We start from the raw sequence: 17,500 nt of genomic DNA, 5'->3' as shown, positions 1-17,500 counted from the left end.
AGTGTTTTTATGACATCATAACCTTTCACAGAACTGCAAGAGCACAGATGATGACATAAAACATTGTCAAAGTTTATGATTTTTAAAACATGCTAACACGTTCACGCTAGTGAGCCTCAAAGCTCCAGATGTTTGGTGATGTTTCACAGCACAGCGGCACGGAGCTGCTGATTCTGTGCTCGTTTTTGTTCTGAGCTTAAAGTCTGTTGCCTATTCTGCCTCTGAAATAAAGATTCGACAAGACTTCGTATTGTCACAGGTTCTGCACTTCCTGGAAGCTACTTGCGCATGTTTTAAACTCAATATATGAATAATGCTTCATGGATTTATGCTAATAAAGTGAGCGTTTATCACCTCCTTCATTTTCCTGTCTCACTCAGAGGGGAAAAAAAGAGCTGGAATCTGATTCCTCCTTCATTTTAACCCACTGATTTATTCTGTAATCAAGCGCTAACGAGAACTAAGGCATGAACACGTGTTAGCAGAATAACACGTCCCGCGGATTCCTTCTCACCACAGCAGATTCGATTAGGAGGAGGAGGAGGCGGCGTTTGGCTTCCGTTCAGCGCCGCGTTGATTAGAACAATAATCGTTACAAGACCATTAGCGTGATGACGCTTCTCCGGAAATAGCGTGCTAATTTAGCCTGGCTGTGATTTACAGGGTCAATGAACATCGCAGACAGGAGAAGAAAAGCGAATTTTGTATTTCCAGTCAGAGCGAGAGAGAGAGAGAGAGAGAGAGAGAGAGAGAGAGAGAGAGAGGGAGGCTGTTCATGTGGAATCCATCAGGAAATGAGACTGTAGTGAGACACTGGAGGATAAAGTATTTGCACCCAGGATTAAAGTCACAGTGTCTGAGATTAAAGTCAAAGACATGCAGAGAGACACAAAGAGAGACACAGAAAGAAGGAGACACAGAGTGAAAGACAGAGAGAGAGACAAAGAGAAAGAGAGCAACAGACACAGGGAGAGAGATACAGAGAGAGAGAGAGAGAGAGAGAGAGAGAGAGAGATACGCAAAGAGAGAGACACAGAGAGACACAGAGAGAGAGACACAGAGAATGTTCCCGAGAGAGAGACACAGAGAATGAGAGAGAGAGAGAGAGAGAGAGGGAGACAGAGAGAGACACAGAAAGACACAAAGAGAGTGGGACCTATGTGTCTCCTACACACAGCTGTCTGGTCTTTGTGTTGGTTTAATCCTCTTTAACAGATACAGGTGAAACCCAAACACGACACGCCTGAGCAACACACACTGTGCTCTGGTGCTTAAAACATCTGCATCATAAATACCAGGAAATAAAAGCTGAAATTTTCTCGTCTCCTCTTCTGATCTGAAACCTCCATGTCTTCAGTCTCCAGCAAACTCAAAGGAATTCGCATTATCGTTCCAATAGTTTTGGAGGAGATTCGTTCTGAGAATGTCAATAATCACCAGAACAAACTGGGCTGCTATTAAACTGGAGATCAGAGACCAGCTCCAGTCTGGCGCTCACTCTCAGGGATTTTCTTCAGTTCATACACACACACACACAAACACACACAGGAAACTGGAGATCAGAGCCCAGCTCCAGTCTTCAGTTCATACAGAGTGAGTTACAGTTCTCAGTTACATTGTAACTGTTCCTGTGGAGAATTTTCTCTCTAACAGATGGAATCTTCTCTTTCCTTCTGTCTGAGATTCTGTTCTGAGCAGCTGAGAGTCCACTCCATCTGCCTCACATACACACACACACACACACATACGCAAGCATGCATGCATGCACACACACACACATACGCAAGCATGCATGCATGCACACACACATACGCAAGCATGCATGCACACACACACACACACGTCTGTGTCATACACACAGACACACACACACGAACACACATGCAAGCACATGCACACACTGACACACACACACGGTCCTCACATGTTCACTCACTGAAATCTGAACATGTATGTTGAATCACTCGCTCAGTGTCTGTTAATAAACACACCACGTGACGAACCTCAGAAATAAAACACAGGACTCGTTATGTGTGTAGTGTGTAGTGAAAGGGGGTGGAGCCTGCAGAGGTGACTACACGGACACTCTTTTGACAGTAGAGTGTGTCAGCGCTGCAGAAGATGATCTCTGATCCATCAATTTCTACATACGTGAGAGTCACGGAATCAGAAAGTGTATTTTCTTAATTTTAAGTCTCTTCAGTTCTTCGCTGGAACTTTAGCTCCGAACTTTAGTGCAGTTATTTCATGGAGCGTTCATCCTGTCATCAACGAGCTCTCATTAAAAGTGTAGGAAGAAAAATAACACCACGCCTGAAGCAGCAGAGATCACTGGGACTCTGGTGTGCGTACACAGCTAGCACAGTTAGCTTGTTTTGCTAATCGAAGCCAAGCGCATTATGCCCAAATCAAACAAACTCTCCATCTGACACGCTAATTAGTGCGGCTTTGATTTGTTCGATTGAGAAATACATAGCTAAAAATTCTTATTTGAACAATCAGAGAGAGGACAGAGAGAGAAGACAGAGAGACACACAGAGAAAGAGACATGGGGAGAGACACACAGAGAGAGACATCAGGAGAGACACAGAGAGAGAGAGACACGGACAAAGAGACACAGAGAGAGAGAGACACGGACAAAGAGACACAGAGAGCGAGAGAGAGAGAGAGAGAGAGAGAGAGAGAGAGAACACCACAGGAACACCACAGGAACACCACAAACAATGGCTGCCGAGCCAAATTAGGCCGATTCCCACTGCTGCTCCAAATTCAGAAAAGATCCAAATATTGGCTCCACCTAAAACACAGTGACCCTCAGAGCTCTCACTACAAACACAGTGACCCTCAGAGCTCTCACTACAAACACGGTGACCCTCAGAGCTCTCACTACAAACACAGTGACCCTCAGAGCTCTCACTACAAACACAGTGACCCTCAGAGCTCTCACTACAAACACAGTGACCCTCAGAGCTCTCACTACAAACACAGTGACCCTCAGAGCTATCACTACAAACACAGTGACCCCCAGAGCTCTCACTACAAACACAGTGACCCTCAGAGCTCTCACTACAAACACAGTGACCCCCAGAGCTCTCACTACAAACACAGTGACCCTCAGAGCTATCACTTCAAACACAGTGACCCTCAGAGCTATCACTACAAACACAGTGACCCTCAGAGCTATCACTACAAACACAGTGACCCTCAGAGCTATCACTACAAACACAGTGACCCTCAGAGCTCTCACTACAAACACAGTGACCCCCAGAGCTCTCACTACAAACACAGTGACCCTCAGAGCTCTCACTACAAACACAGTGACCCCCAGAGCTCTCACTACAAACACAGTGACCCTCAGAGCTATCACTTCAAACACAGTGACCCTCAGAGCTATCACTACAAACACAGTGACCCTCAGAGCTATCACTTCAAACACAGTGACCCTCAGAGCTCTCACTACAAACACAGTGACCCCCAGAGCTATCACTACAAACACAGTGACCCTCAGAGCTCTCACTACAAACACAGTGACCCTCAGAGCTCTCACTACAAACACAGTGACCCTCAGAGCTCTCACTACAAACACAGTGACCCTCAGAGCTATCACTACAAACACAGTGACCCTCAGAGCTATCACTACAAACACAGTGACCCTCAGAGCTCTCACTACAAACACAGTGACCCTCAGAGCTATCACTACAAACACAGTGACCCTCAGAGCTCTCACTACAAACACAGTGACCCCCAGAGCTCTCACTACAAACACAGTGACCCTCAGAGCTCTCACTACAAACACAGTGACCCTCAGAGCTCTCACTACAAAGCCCTGCAGTGCCAAGAGCTGAGCAGAGAGAAGAGTGTCCTCACCCGGCTGGTCCTGACCCTCAGCTCACCAACACACACTAACACACTTCTACATCAGGAGCAGCTGCACACAGGAACAATCAGACCTCACCACATTATAACACAACAACAACACAACTACATCACACACTGGAACACACACACACAAGCACAAAGTAAAATGCAGTGCTATCTGGACCTAAATCCACAGTACACTGTAGCTGAATACCTGAGCACAGTGACTGACCACCAGCACAGAACCACACTGACCAGGTACAGACTCAGCGCACACACACTGGCCATGGAGACGGGCCGCTATAAGAAATCATGGCTCCCTACAGAGCAGAGAGTGTGTACACAGTGGAACAGCAACACAGTGGACACAGAGCTGCACTTCATGACTGAATGTCAAAAATTCTAACATCTACGTCAAATATATTTCAAAACATTCCAGTGAAATCCATCCCCAGTTCTCCCTCCTGACCAACACTGACCAACTGACCATCCTGTTGGGGGAGAGGAAAGAGAGCTGCGTTCTAGCAGGACAGTACGTATCTGCCTGCCACAAGCTGAGGGGACAGTGAGTGACCCACCCAAACACAAACACACACACACACACACACACACACAGCTCTGCTTGTCTTAAGATCTAATTAATTATATTTATTATATTCTCTCTTATTTATGTTCCTGTGTTTCTGTGTTCCTGGAGACTCAGTGTTCTCATTACTGTGTTTGTTAATAAGAGACGTTCTTCTCTTTACATTAATGCTTACATGTATATGGCAATACTGTACATGTATATGGTCATGCCAATAAAGCGTACTGAAATTGAGAGAGACAGAGGGAGACACGGAGAGAGACACAGAGAGAGAGAGACAGAGAGAGTGAGACACACGGAGAGAGACACAGAGAGAGAGAGATGGACACAAAGACACAGAGAGAGACACAGAGAGACGGAAAGAGAGAAAAACAAGGAGAGAGACACGGAGAGAGACACAGAGGGAGACAGAGAGAGAGACAGAGAGAGAGAGAGTAGTAAATATTGCTGTGAATCAGGTGTGTGTACACAGCTGAAACACTCTCTCCTGCTGACATGTTGATTAGTGTTATGTTTGATTTGTTCAATTAAGAAATACATAACTAAAAATTCTTAACTGAACAAAAACAAAACCCAAAACAAAACAAAACAGGGGTAGGCCACGCCCACAAACAATAAACAACAAGCAGAACAAAACCAGTATACTCGGGCACTTTTCTACTCAAAACACCGAAACACACACCAAACAAAAATCAAACACCCCCCCCACACAGGCCGGCCGTTACCGGTCTCAGTGGGCTGCTCTCCTATTGGTCCAGGGCGGCTGCTAGGGGAACTGTTCTGTCTTCTGATTGGCTGAATCTGTCTCACAGTGTCCTCAGCTTTCTCCTTCAGAACAGAAATCAGGAGAAGAATCATTTACATCTATCCATCTATCTATCCATCTATCTATCCATCCATCCATCCATCCATCCATCCATCCATCCTTTCACACATTTAGACCCACAGTGAAAACGTTGATGCTGAGTCTCTGGAAGTTCTTGCACCGGAGTTCCATCATGCGCTGCTGATTTTCTTTATATTTCTCCTCCACAATATGTCTGTACAGAAATCACACACACGCACGCATGCACACACACACACACACGCACACGCACACATACACACACACACGTATTTTCCCCCTGTAATACACACACAGGACACTTTAGCATGATTAGCATGTCTTAGCTGTCTTGTTAGCTGTGTCTCACTTCAGCTTCCTGGCTCTCTCGTCTGCGGCCTGCTGCTTCCTCAGCCTCATCCGCTCTCTTGGACTCATCTTCTCGACCTCTGACCTTTCCCTCAGCGTCTGCAGGTGCACTTTCTTCTGCCTGGTGCCAGAAATGATTTACAGGAGAAATTGTTTCATTTATTTATAACAATCATTAGCCATAAGCTAGCTCATGTGGCTAACTTGCAGTGCTAATTCTTTGAGCTTTATTCTCGTTATCTGGTGTGTTTGTTTTGTAAATGAACGGAATGTTAACGAGGAAGTGATCTGGATCTGAGCCGCTAGTTTTCCCTGCACCTGATTCACGCGTCCCAAACCGCCAGCACCTGATGCCGGAGTCACATATTTTTAGAGCGAGTGTGAACGAGAACACGTGCTTTTCCCAGGCTCCTCCAGCGGCGGCGGTGTCACATGCTCCTGTGAGACGTTTTTTTGGTGATGAGAGTGTGAGAGTTTGATTCACTCACAGCACGCTAGCGATGTGAGACGCGTCTCTGTCGTCCCCCGCCGTCTCCTCCGAGAGCTGCTGCTGCTTCACACGCTGCCGAGAGACGAGGAGACAGAAAGAGCTCAGAAATCCGTAAACCTGGCTCTCAGAGGGCCGAGAAAAGCTGCAGGGTGACTTAAAGCTTTAATCGTGGGAGAGATTTTTTTAAACATGTTTAATAATGACAGAAAGAAAACGCAGCGTTCATCTTCATCACACCATCATCTTCATCACCAGAAACCAGAGGCTGTGTGTCAAGACTGATTCCACAAAACATCTCAATACCTCTGGGAAAAAAAACCTGTCAGAGTGTTTATGACTTCCTGTACAGGACCTGTAAATGCCCCCAGGGGCATGTCCTGAACATGGTCTTTTATCTGTGTAAAACATTTCAATTTTAATCTGACTCAAGAAGAAAGGCAGAGACTTCAGGCTCACCTGAGCGAGCTCCTTAATAACATCACTGCTCAGAGCTTCAGCTGCAGAGACCCTCAGAGACGGAGATCTCTCCAACATCCTGAGAGAGAGAGAGAGAGAGAGAGGGAGAGAGAGAGAGAGACGGGGAGAGAGAGACAGAGACTTAATTGAAAATAAATACATTTGATTATTAAGACCTTTTAGAAATTTAAAATGAGCTCATCATCATGAACATTATCCTCCACTGTAGATCAGCAGTGCGCTTCTCTACTGGAGCTTTGTACAGGATCCTCCACCTGTCTCTCACCAGGAAGTCTGGGTTCAACAAAGCTGGCCACCTGGAGACTTCCTGTCTCCTCAATGAGTCTTTGTGTAGGATTTTTACTGTTAGATAATACATTGCCCAGTCCCAAGTCTCCCGCTTGCTTCAGGATCACACTAGCAGTTTTTTCCCAGAGCACATCCTAGTTATATAGGAGTCTCTGTGCAGCTTGTATCCTGAAAGCACGGATTCGAACTCAGATGTCCGCCAGCCCTTGACCGCCCTCATGCACTGGGAGGTATAATACTGGGGCACGGATCCAGTGTTGCCCGTTCCTGAAGAAGTTGACCATCAACCTTTGTATGTCAGCAAGCAAATCTTCTGGTGGTTCTATGACCGTAGTTTTGTGCCACAAAGTGGAGGCAGCCAGATTGTTTGCTACCAGTACTCTTCCTCTGTAGGATAGCTGGGGCAATACCCATTTCCACTTAGACAGTTGGCTTGACACCTTTTCCAACAGCTCTTCCCAGTTTTTCTTCTGAAACTGTTCATTTCCTAAGAAGACCCCTAGAATTTTTAGCCCATCTCTTCTCCACTGTAGTCCTACTGGGAGTTGTGGAGCTGCAGTTTGCTGCCAGTTTCCAATGATGTAGCCCTCACTTTTAGTCCAGTTTACCCTGGCAGAGGAGGCCTTTTCATAAACTCTGATAACTTGTGTTAAAATAGTGACATCTTCCTGACCCATGATGAAAACTGTGATCTGTCGTCTGCGAATGCTGATAAAAACACTTTACAAGGGCCATTTACACTGGGGACTCACATACCCATTAACTTCTCCCTTAGTTTGCATAGCAGTGGTTCAATGATTAAGCTGTACAATTGTCCAGAAAGTGGACAACCCTGCCTTATGCCTCTTGACACAGGTATTAGAGCACTTAAAGCACCTCCTGCTTTAACCATTACATACATGCTGGAGTACAATACCTGATCTAGTGACAGGATTCCTAGATCATTCTTACTGATTCGGTTAAGATCAATTATATCTCTTAATAAAAAGAGATTGTCTATAATGGACCTCTCTGGAATGCAGTATGTTTGGTCATTTTGTATTATCTGATTTAAGCAGTGTTTTAGTCTGCTTGATAGGCATTTTGAAAAGATATATTATAGTCCAGGCACAACAGTGATACTGGTCTCCAGTTTTTTAGAAGTCCCAAGTCTCCTTTTTTTGGGAGCAATGACAGGACTGCTCGACGACAGCTTGTGAGAAGCAGCATGCTTTCAATACACTGTGAGTTTACTTCATGCAGGTATGGTCCTATTAATTCCCAGAAATGTTAGTAGAATTCCACTGGTAATCCATCAATTCCAGGGGATCTGCCTGTAGATAGCTGCCGCATTGCCTCAGAGAGTTGGTGAAAAGTGATTGTATTGTCCAAGTCCATTTTCTGTTCTTCTCCGAGGTAAGGTAACTCTTTAAGTAAATCCTCAGCACAGTCAATATCACAACTCTGTACAGCTGTTTGTAGACGCTTCCTGCCAGCTTCTTCATTTCTGTGGGGTCTGTGGTGATGGATCCGTCCGGACGATGAAGATGATACACTGTCTTTCGTTGTACTCCTTTTTTTTCAAGGTTGCAGAAGTATGCACTGGGAGCATCCATGTCTTTGATGGAACAGTATCTTGTTCTTATCAGTGCTCCTTTAGCTTGTTCTTGTAAGAAAGAGCCCAGTTCTCGTCTTTTCATATTTAGTTCATCATGTTGCACAGGTTCGTGGTTATTTACAATTTTTTTTTCCAGAAGGTCAGTGTCTCTTTGTAACTCTTTAACAGTTGTTTTCACCACAGCAGATGAGTGATATGTATAATTCTGGCAAAGCATTTTAATATTGACTTTTCCCACATCCAACCACTGGCTAAGATTATCAAATGTACACTTTTTCAATCTCCAACTATTCCAAAACACCTTAAAATTTTCACAAAAGAAAACATCATGTAACAACATTAAATGTCCAGTAATAGTTGGATTTTGAGGTCTTCTTTGTATTAACATCTAATATGACAATATGATGGTCCAAAAAACCACTAGGTGAAATAAACTGCTGTTCCATGTCTTTTCCAAATAAATCCTATCTAATCTTGCACCACTGACTCTACTGTCAACCACTTTTAGCCATGTGTATTTCTTTACTTTTATATTCCTTGTTCTCCAAACATCTATTAGGTGAAAATCATTAAGAACATTCATCAAAGCTACACTTGACTGATGATGGGGTTCTTCCAAGATTCAAGATTCAAGAAGCTTTATTGTCATTTCAACCACATATAGCTGACGCAGTACAGAGTGAAATGAAACACTGTTTCTCCAGGACCTGGTGCTACAGAAACATACAACAACAAAGTTCAACATAAAAACACCACCACAGAGCTAGGACAGAAGATTGTCTTAGCTTAAAAAGTGCACAGTGTGCAGCTAGGTGCACACAGAGCATAGACAAGACAGTGCAAAAGACAATAAATACAAGAAAGACAACACAAAAAAACACAGGACACTTAGCGCCGAAAAAGAAAGAAAAGAACATGTGTAATGGAATGTAGGTGAAATAAAATAAGATAAAATGAACTGATGTAAAAAAATATTGTGCAAAAATACACAGCAGCGGTTGAGGTAGTGCAAATAGAAATAAACATAAATACAACTATAGCAGTGGATGACAGGTAGAGGTAGTGCAGTAAGTAATGAACAATATAAATTATGTGCATGCGTGTGTGTGCGTGTGCGTCCACACAGTCAAGAGAGAGAGTGTGTGTGTATATGTGTGTGACAGAGACAGAGAGTTGTATACAGTTCAGTCCTGAGTGAGTGTGTGTGTGTGTGTGTGTGTGTGTGAGAGAGTGTAGAACAGTTCAGTCCCGGGTGTTGAGGAGCCTGATGGCTTGAGGAAAGAAACTGTTACACAGTCTGGTTGTGAGGCCCGAATGCTCCTGTACCTCTTTCCAGATGGCAGGAGGGTGAAGAGTGTGTGTGAGGGGTGTGTGGGGTGTGTAAGAGTGTGTGTGAGGGGTGTGTGGGGTGTGTAAGAGTGTGTGTGAGGGGTGTGTGGGGTGTGTGGGGTGTGTAAGAGTGTGTGTGAGGGGTGTGTGTGGTGTGTAAGAGTGTGTGTGAGGGGTGTGTGGGGTGTGTAACAGTGTGTGTGAGGGGTGTGTGGGGTGTGTAAGAGTGTGTGTGAGGGGTGTATGGGGTGTGTGGGGTGTGTGGGGTGTGTAAGAGTGTGTGTGAGGGGTGTGTGTGGTGTGTAAGAGTGTGTGTGAGGGGTGTGTGGGGTGTGTGGGGTGTGTAACAGTGTGTGTGAGGGGTGTGTGTGGTGTGTAAGAGTGTGTGTGAGGGGTGTGTGGGGTGTGTAACAGTGTGTGTGAGGGGTGTGTGGGGTGTGTAAGAGTGTGTGTGAGGGGTGTGTGGGGTGTGTGGGGTGTGTAACAGTGTGTGTGAGGGGTGTGTGTGGTGTGTAAGAGTGTGTGTGAGGGGTGTGTGGGGTGTGTAAGAGTGTGTGTGAGGGGTGTGTGGGGTCATCCACAATGCTGTTAGCTTTGCGGATGCAGTGTGCGGTGTAAATGTGATAGAGGGGAGAGAGACTCCAATGATCTTCTCAGCTGTCCTCACTATACACTGAAGGGTCTTGTGATCTGAGACGGTCCAGTTCCCAAACCAGGCAGTGATGCAGCTGCTCAGGATGCTCTCCATGGTCCCTCTGTAGAACACAGTCAGGATGGGGGGAGGGAGATGGGCTTTCCTCAGCCTCCTCAGGAAGTAGAGGCGCTGCTGGGCTTTCTTGGTGATGGAGCTGGTGTTGAGTGACCAGGTTAAGTTCTCCACCAGATGAACACCAAGGAATTTGGTGAATTCCAGTGAGGATCCCTCGATGAACAGCGGTGAATGGTCACTCTGTGCTCTCCTGAAGTCAACAACCATCTCTTTGGTCTTGTCGACATTCAGGGAGAGGTTGTTGGCTCTGCACCAGGCTGTTAGATGTTGCACCTCCTCTCTGTATGCTGACTCGTCGTTCTTGCTGATGAGACCCACCACGGTCGTGTCATCAGAGAACTTGATGATGTGGTTGGATCTGTGCATTGCTGCACAGTCGTGAGTCAGCAGAGTGAACAGCAGTGGACTGAGCACACAGCCCTGAGGAGCTCCAGTGCTCAGTGTGGTGGTGCTGGAGATACTGTTCCCAATCCAGAATGACTGAGGTCTCCCAGTCAGGAAATCCAGGATCCAGTTGCAGAGAGAGGGGTTCAGGCCCAGCAGGCTCAGCTTCTCAATCAGCTGCTGAGGGATGATTGTGTTGAATGCTGAACTGAAATCTATGAACAGCATTCGAACGTAGGAGTCCTTACAGTCCAGGTGTGTGAGGGCCAGATGGAGGGTTGTGGTGATGGCGTCGTCTGTGGAACGGTTAGGACGATACACAAACTGCAAGGGTCCAGCGAGGGTGGTAGCTGTGACTTGATGTGCCTCATGACGAGCCTCTCGAAGCATTTCATCACGATTGGTGTGAGTGCGACGGGACGATAGTCATTGAGGCAGGAAACCGTAGGCTTCTTTGTCACAGGGATGATGATTGTTGTCTTGAGGCACGTAGGGATGATGGAGCTGCTCAGCAAGATGTTGAAGATGTCAGTGAAGACATCTGCTAGCTGCTCTGCACACTCCCTGAGAACTCTGCCAGGAATGTTGTCTGGTCCAGCAGACTTCCGTGGGTTAACTCTGCATAGAGTTCTCCTCACATCAGCCGTGGTGAGACAGAGCACCTGGTCGTTAGGAGGAGGGATGGTCTTCCTCGCTGTTGTGTTGTTCTGTGCCTCAAACCGAGCGTAGAAGTCATTCAGTGCATCTGGAAGGGAGGCATCACCGTCACAGGCAGGTGAAGTTGTCCTGTAGTTGGTGATCGCCTGGATGCCCTGCCACATGCGCCGGGAGTCTCTGCTGTTCTGGAAGTGGCCGTGGATTCTCTGGGCGTGTGCACGCTTCGCCTCTCTGATCGCTCGGGACAGTTTGGCCCTTGCAATTTTTAAGGCCGCCCTGTCCCCCGATCTGAAGGCAGAGTCTCTCGACTTCAGGAGAGCACGCACTTTCGCAGTCATCCACAGCTTCTGGTTGGAGTGTGTTGTGATGGTCTTGGAGACGGTCACGTCATCGATGCACTTCCCGATGTAGCCGGTCACTGATGACGTGTACTCCTCCAAGTCAATAGAGTCGCCGTTGGTTGCAGCCTCCCTGAACATGTCCCAGTCAGTGCACTCAAAACAGTCCTGAAGAGCAGAGATGGCTCCTGCTGGCCAGGTTTTAACCTGTTTCAGAACCGGTTTAGAGCGGTCTGACGAGTGGTCTGTATGCTGGAATCAACATCACAGAGATGTGGTCTGAGTAGCCGAGGTGGGGGCGGGGCTCCGCACGATACGCGCCGGGAATGTTTCTGTAAACAACATCCAGCGTGTTCGTCCCTCTCATAGCAAAGTCCACATACTGATGGAATTTAGGGAGCACTGTTCTGAGATTTGCATGATTGAAATCTCCGGCGACGATAAACAGTCCGTCGGGGTGAGCATTCTGCAGCTCGCTAATAGCTCCGTACAGCTCACACAGCGCCATTTCTATCTACAGTAAAATCAGTTGTACAATTCCAATCTCCACCAAGTATAAGACACACATTCTCATCATATTTCTCAATAACACTCTTTAGTTTCATGAAGAAAATCAGCTGTTCTGAACCATTATTAGGAGCATAAACATTAACAAATACAAATACTGTACCTTTGTGCTCTGTCTGCTACTAACAATCTTCCTTTAACAATTTCGTGTATCTTTAAAGTGTTACTATCAAATTTTTCAGAGAATAAAATGGCTACCCCTGCACTATTTCTTGACCCATGACTCAATGCAATATTCCCTTTCCACCACATTCCCCATGGAACTTCATTATCATTATCAGTGTGCGTTTCCTGCAGAAAAGTAACATTAACCTTCTTAATTCTTAAAAGTTCTGTAATCATTGCTAATTTATTCCTGTCCCTCCCATCATTAATATTTAATGATGCTACTCATAATATCCATATAAAGATGTAAAAGAAGGATAGAAGCAGAAAAGAGACAGGAAAGTTGGAGAAACACCACTTGTGATTTGGTCATTTATCTATGCTTTAAACTAATGCTTTACTTTTCCGTAATTTCGTTATAATCTTTTTCAACCGGAATATTTTCTTTTTGTCTAGAATGTCGCAGCTAGCTATTTTTTTGCAATAGTAACACAGAGACTATGAATTTATCCACATCTGGGAAGAAGTCTTTCACATCAATAGACTTGGCGAAGGTTATGTCGAGGAATTCATTCATTTCGTCAGGAGTGTATGTGTCCTCCATCACCTGTGAGCCAACATCAGAAATCTCAGACAGGGTGTCTTCCTCTCTCATCTCTGTATCACAGGTTTGCTCATCCTCTGACCTGTCGTTTTTATCACCTTCATTTACCTCTGCATCATCATTACCACTATTATGGACATCTTCATTTATTGGGTTATTTTCGGCCGGTTCTATTGTTTCATTTACGGTATTCTCAGTTTGGTTATTCACTTCATTTCCTTCCTCATTTTCCTCAGAGCTCTGGCCACTGTTCTGTTCTGACTCTACAGTTTGCACGTTTTCTGACTCGTTTTTTTCACCCTCAGTACTCTGTGGAACTGCCACCTCATTGGCCTGAGTTTTGTGTGGACAAGCTAATCTCTTATGACCCACATCTCCACACTCAAAACATTTCATACTGCCGGTATTTGGATAAACAATGAATGATCTGCCTTCATGAATAACTCTGAAAGACACATCCAGATTTTGCTCTTTTAAAAACATGAAAACCTGCCGTCTAAACGACATCACATGTCTTAGTGAATCATTTTTGCAACCGAGGGGAACTGTTTTGATTGCCTAGTTTTCAGTGGCGTGCGAGCTCCCGTTCTATTTCAGTATCATCAATGAACGGAGGCATGTGGGAAACAGTTACCCTGGCTGTCGGAGCAACCAGCAGCGAAACTATAATAAAGTCTCCACTCACCACAATTCTGTTTTTTGTTAGGAGATTCACCTGGCTCTCTTCCTTCACGAAAACTACCACCGCTTTATTCATGCGCGAGGCCAATAAGATATTTTCGTATCCCATCTCTTTCCCTATCACCAGTAACACATCCTCCACAGACACACCTTTCACAGGTACACACCTGACGCCATGATGAAGAGGGACAGGTGACGACGCCCTCGCCGTGAGGGCCGCCATCCCAATCCCCACTCCAATCCTCACCACACACTCCAACTACACACCTCCACCTCCACCACTATCACTACAAATTAACACCACAATATTTTAAATTTATTTATTTATTTTGGTATTTATTTATTATTTTACTTTTGAAAAGAAAAGAAAGAGTGAAACAAGTTAGAAAATCAGAAAGCCACATGGCCGCCCTCTCCCCGTGAGCACCCTCACACACACCCAAACGCTCCCTGCATGCATCAAGAGAGAGAGAGAGAGCGAGAGAGATGTTTTCATTAATTGTTGTTGTGTCACAACCTCTAGTTCCCAGCCGCTTGTCATTAATATTCATAAACCATGCCTGAAGTGTTTATTAATATTCATTAGTTTAATCGTATGATTTCTGAAATACAGCAGAACGGAGAGATGAGTAAAATACAGTGGAACAGAGAGATGAGTAAAATACAGTGGAACAGAGAGATGAGTAAAATACAGTGGAACAGAGAGATGAGTAAAATACAGTGGAACAGAGAGATGAGTAAAATACAGTGGAACAGAGAGATGAGTAAAATACAGTGGAACAGAGAGATGAGTAAAATACAGTGGAACAGAGAGATGAGTAAAATACAGTGGAACAGAGAGATGAGTAAAATACAGTGGAACAGAGAGATGAGTAAAATATGAGCCAGAAGATGTTTGAGATTGCTGAGTTTATATGACAGTTTTATCAGCAGCGGTTGATGTGCAGCTCGCTAACAACGTCATGAAGTTCATTCTAGCTCAGAAATCTCCATTAAAAGGTCTCTCTGCGTCTGAAGAGTGTTGAGTTTACTCAGCGGTATCTCCTGTCTGACTTCACTTGCGTTGCCTGTGTGCTGATCTCAGCCAATTACCGTGTTGTATGCAAATAATATGTAAAAGTGTGTCTACTCGAATGGATTGAGGATTGGGAAGAAGGCCACTCCGCGTCACTGTGACCTCTTTTCCCAGAGGAAATTTAGCTGTTTTTAACAATCGCAAACTCACAGTAAACATGTCACAATGAGAGAGAGAGAGAGAGAGAGAGAGAGAGAGGTGGAAATGGAGATGGAGAGTGGGGGGAGAGAGAGAGACAGAGAGAGAGAGAGAGACAGAGAGATAGAGAGAGACAGAGAGATAGAGAGAGAGAGAGAGAGAGAGAGAGAGAGAGAAACAGATAAAGTATCAGATAAAGAATATGGTCTGAGGAAAACATCAGTTTATATCGGTCATCAATCCCCGCAACAAACACACACACACACACACACACACAGTCACAGTCTGTCCTTTATGAGTTGAGGAGTTGCTCTGCGCCGTGCTGAGGGTTTTAAACTCCAATAGTTTTACGACTCAACAAAACTTCATGCACAAAATCTCTAATATCCAAGATCATGTATCATACCAGATCCGACTTTATCGCCTCATCCATCACCGAGTCTAACGATCATCCAGCTGCTGACGGATACGGCGAGCTGCGGCGCACAGACGCTTCCTGGACCCGCTGCGACGCTGCGCGTGTCGCAAAAACATTAACTCCACTTTCTCTCATATTCGTATTCATCACTCTGTACGAGACGATGGCAGTGGAATGATAACGATCGTGACGGTTCTGCTTCCATCATCCGTCAGTGTGACCTGGCAGTCAGCTGCTGAAGGAAACAAACACAGAACTTCTGCAGAGTGGGTCTGAGGTTCATCACTTCAGCGTGTGTGTAGCTGTCCCGCGAGTTTGCCGGCTTCTGATTGGACGATCTTGAGTGGCACTGAATCAGCTGCTGATGATACAAAGCTGAGTTCACACCTGCAGCAACTCACACACTTCACCAGGGAACTGCTTCAGAAAGAGCAACCATTTAGAAGAAGCCTTTATTTTGGTCACATGAACATTAACACACAGCCCCCTGGAGAAGAGAGGGTTCAGAAGGGTCCAGGGCCCAACAGTGACAACATGGCAGTGATTGACCCCTGACCTTCTGATCAACAACTCAGAGGCTTAACAACTTGACCTTTAACCATCACTAAGGTCAGCTTGTACATGACTGAATGCAGCAAAAGTATTGGCACCCCTCTACTCTATGAGTAATTAGGAAGGAACCACGATGGGAACGCCAACGAGGTCAGATGCTGGTTTGTTCTCAGTAAAGGTATTGGTGTGTGTGTGTGTGTGTGGATACACACCTCTGCATTAAGGAGTTGAGCTCTGGTGAGTATTTCTCCGGTAGGGACGGTGTAGAACTCTCCATGATCTTCTGCACCACAGACAGGAAATTGTGTCCCTCAAAGGCATGTTTCAAACAACACATTTCATACAGGATACAGCCTAAAGACCTGCACACACACACACACACACACACATCATAACCTTCTGGACTGAACCCAGTATTTGTTTATGAACTTCATCACATTACATTGCAGATGTTCCTCTTGAGGTCACTTTTGTGTAAAAATATTTTCCTGTCATTCTTCTGATGCTAATTAAACCTTCATTATCCAATAAAGTAAGTCAAACGAGCCGGTCTCATTAAGCCTGCTGCAGGCTGGAGGCATCGGGCTGGGCGGCGCTGGATGGTGTTGTGTGATGTGGAGATTCTCACACACTGTCTGGAGCTTTACAGAGAGCCGGCGGTGTTTACAGGGAGGTGAGAGTGCAGGCGTTTACACCCAGCCAAGCGGGCATACATAATGAATCGGTTCCTGCCTCTGCCCATCGCTGCTGCGGCAGAATACATGTGCAAGGGTCACGTGCCGAGGGGGAGAGTGGACCGAGATGAAGACCTCGCAGTGAAAATGCTGATTTTACCCAGAATTCTCCAGTCACAGAGGCAGGGACGATCGGAAAATAAAGAGGGATAGAAGATATATCAGAAAGGGAGAAAGAGATAGGTGTGTGTGTGTGTGTGTGTGTGTGTGTGTGTGTGTGTAGGCTTTCTGTCCTCTGACTTGCACAACAGTATAATGAGAAGAGTGTACAGTCGAGTGTGCCTCATCAAGGGCATTTCGGAAAAGAGAGAGAGAGAGAGAGACAGAGAGAGATGAAGAGAGATGAAGAGAGTGAGAGAGAGAGAGAGAGAGAGAGAGAGAGGGAGAGATGAAGAGATAAAGAGTGAGAGAGAGAGATGAAGAGAGTGAGCAAGAGAGAGAGAGAAAGAGAGAGAGGGAGGACAGGGAACGAGAGACAAGTAGAGACAACAAATTAGAAAAGTGAATCAGAGAGAGAGAGAGAGACTTCTCTCTTTTTTCTTCTGATCTTATCACTTGGTCTCTGTTCAGTTTTATTTTTTGTCCAGTGCTTTGGGGTTATGGTGTACCATTTGTCTTGCCAATAAAGATCAATTGAACTGTACTGAGAGAGAGAGAGAGA

General features: G+C 45.4%; 1 protein-coding gene across 7 annotated transcripts in view; it reads right to left on the bottom strand.

Moving 5' to 3' along the window:
- The window catches only part of nek11 (NIMA-related kinase 11), a 52,013-nt gene that overhangs the window by 14,501 nt on the left and 20,012 nt on the right, over window positions 1–17,500 (bottom strand). For 4 of the 7 annotated variants that reach the window (XM_058375901.1, XM_058375902.1, XM_058375905.1 and 1 more), the window contains 6 exons: window positions 16,318–16,467; window positions 6,583–6,661; window positions 6,125–6,198; window positions 5,638–5,757; window positions 5,391–5,484; window positions 5,170–5,272 (listed from right to left, as the gene is read on the bottom strand). In XM_058375901.1, the coding sequence (XP_058231884.1) occupies window positions 5,170–5,272; window positions 5,391–5,484; window positions 5,638–5,757; window positions 6,125–6,198; window positions 6,583–6,661; window positions 16,318–16,467 (620 nt within the window). The remainder of the gene's footprint in view (window positions 1–5,169; window positions 5,273–5,390; window positions 5,485–5,637; window positions 5,758–6,124; window positions 6,199–6,582; window positions 6,662–16,317; window positions 16,468–17,500) is intronic. The other 3 variants (XM_058375903.1, XM_058375904.1, XM_058375906.1) reach the window with 1 other exon arrangement.

Source organism: Hemibagrus wyckioides, linkage group LG23, assembly GCF_019097595.1.
Source record: "Hemibagrus wyckioides isolate EC202008001 linkage group LG23, SWU_Hwy_1.0, whole genome shotgun sequence".
In the NCBI taxonomy this organism is placed as follows: Eukaryota; Metazoa; Chordata; class Actinopteri; order Siluriformes; family Bagridae; genus Hemibagrus; species Hemibagrus wyckioides.
This window is presented reverse-complemented; position numbering and strand designations above follow the sequence as displayed.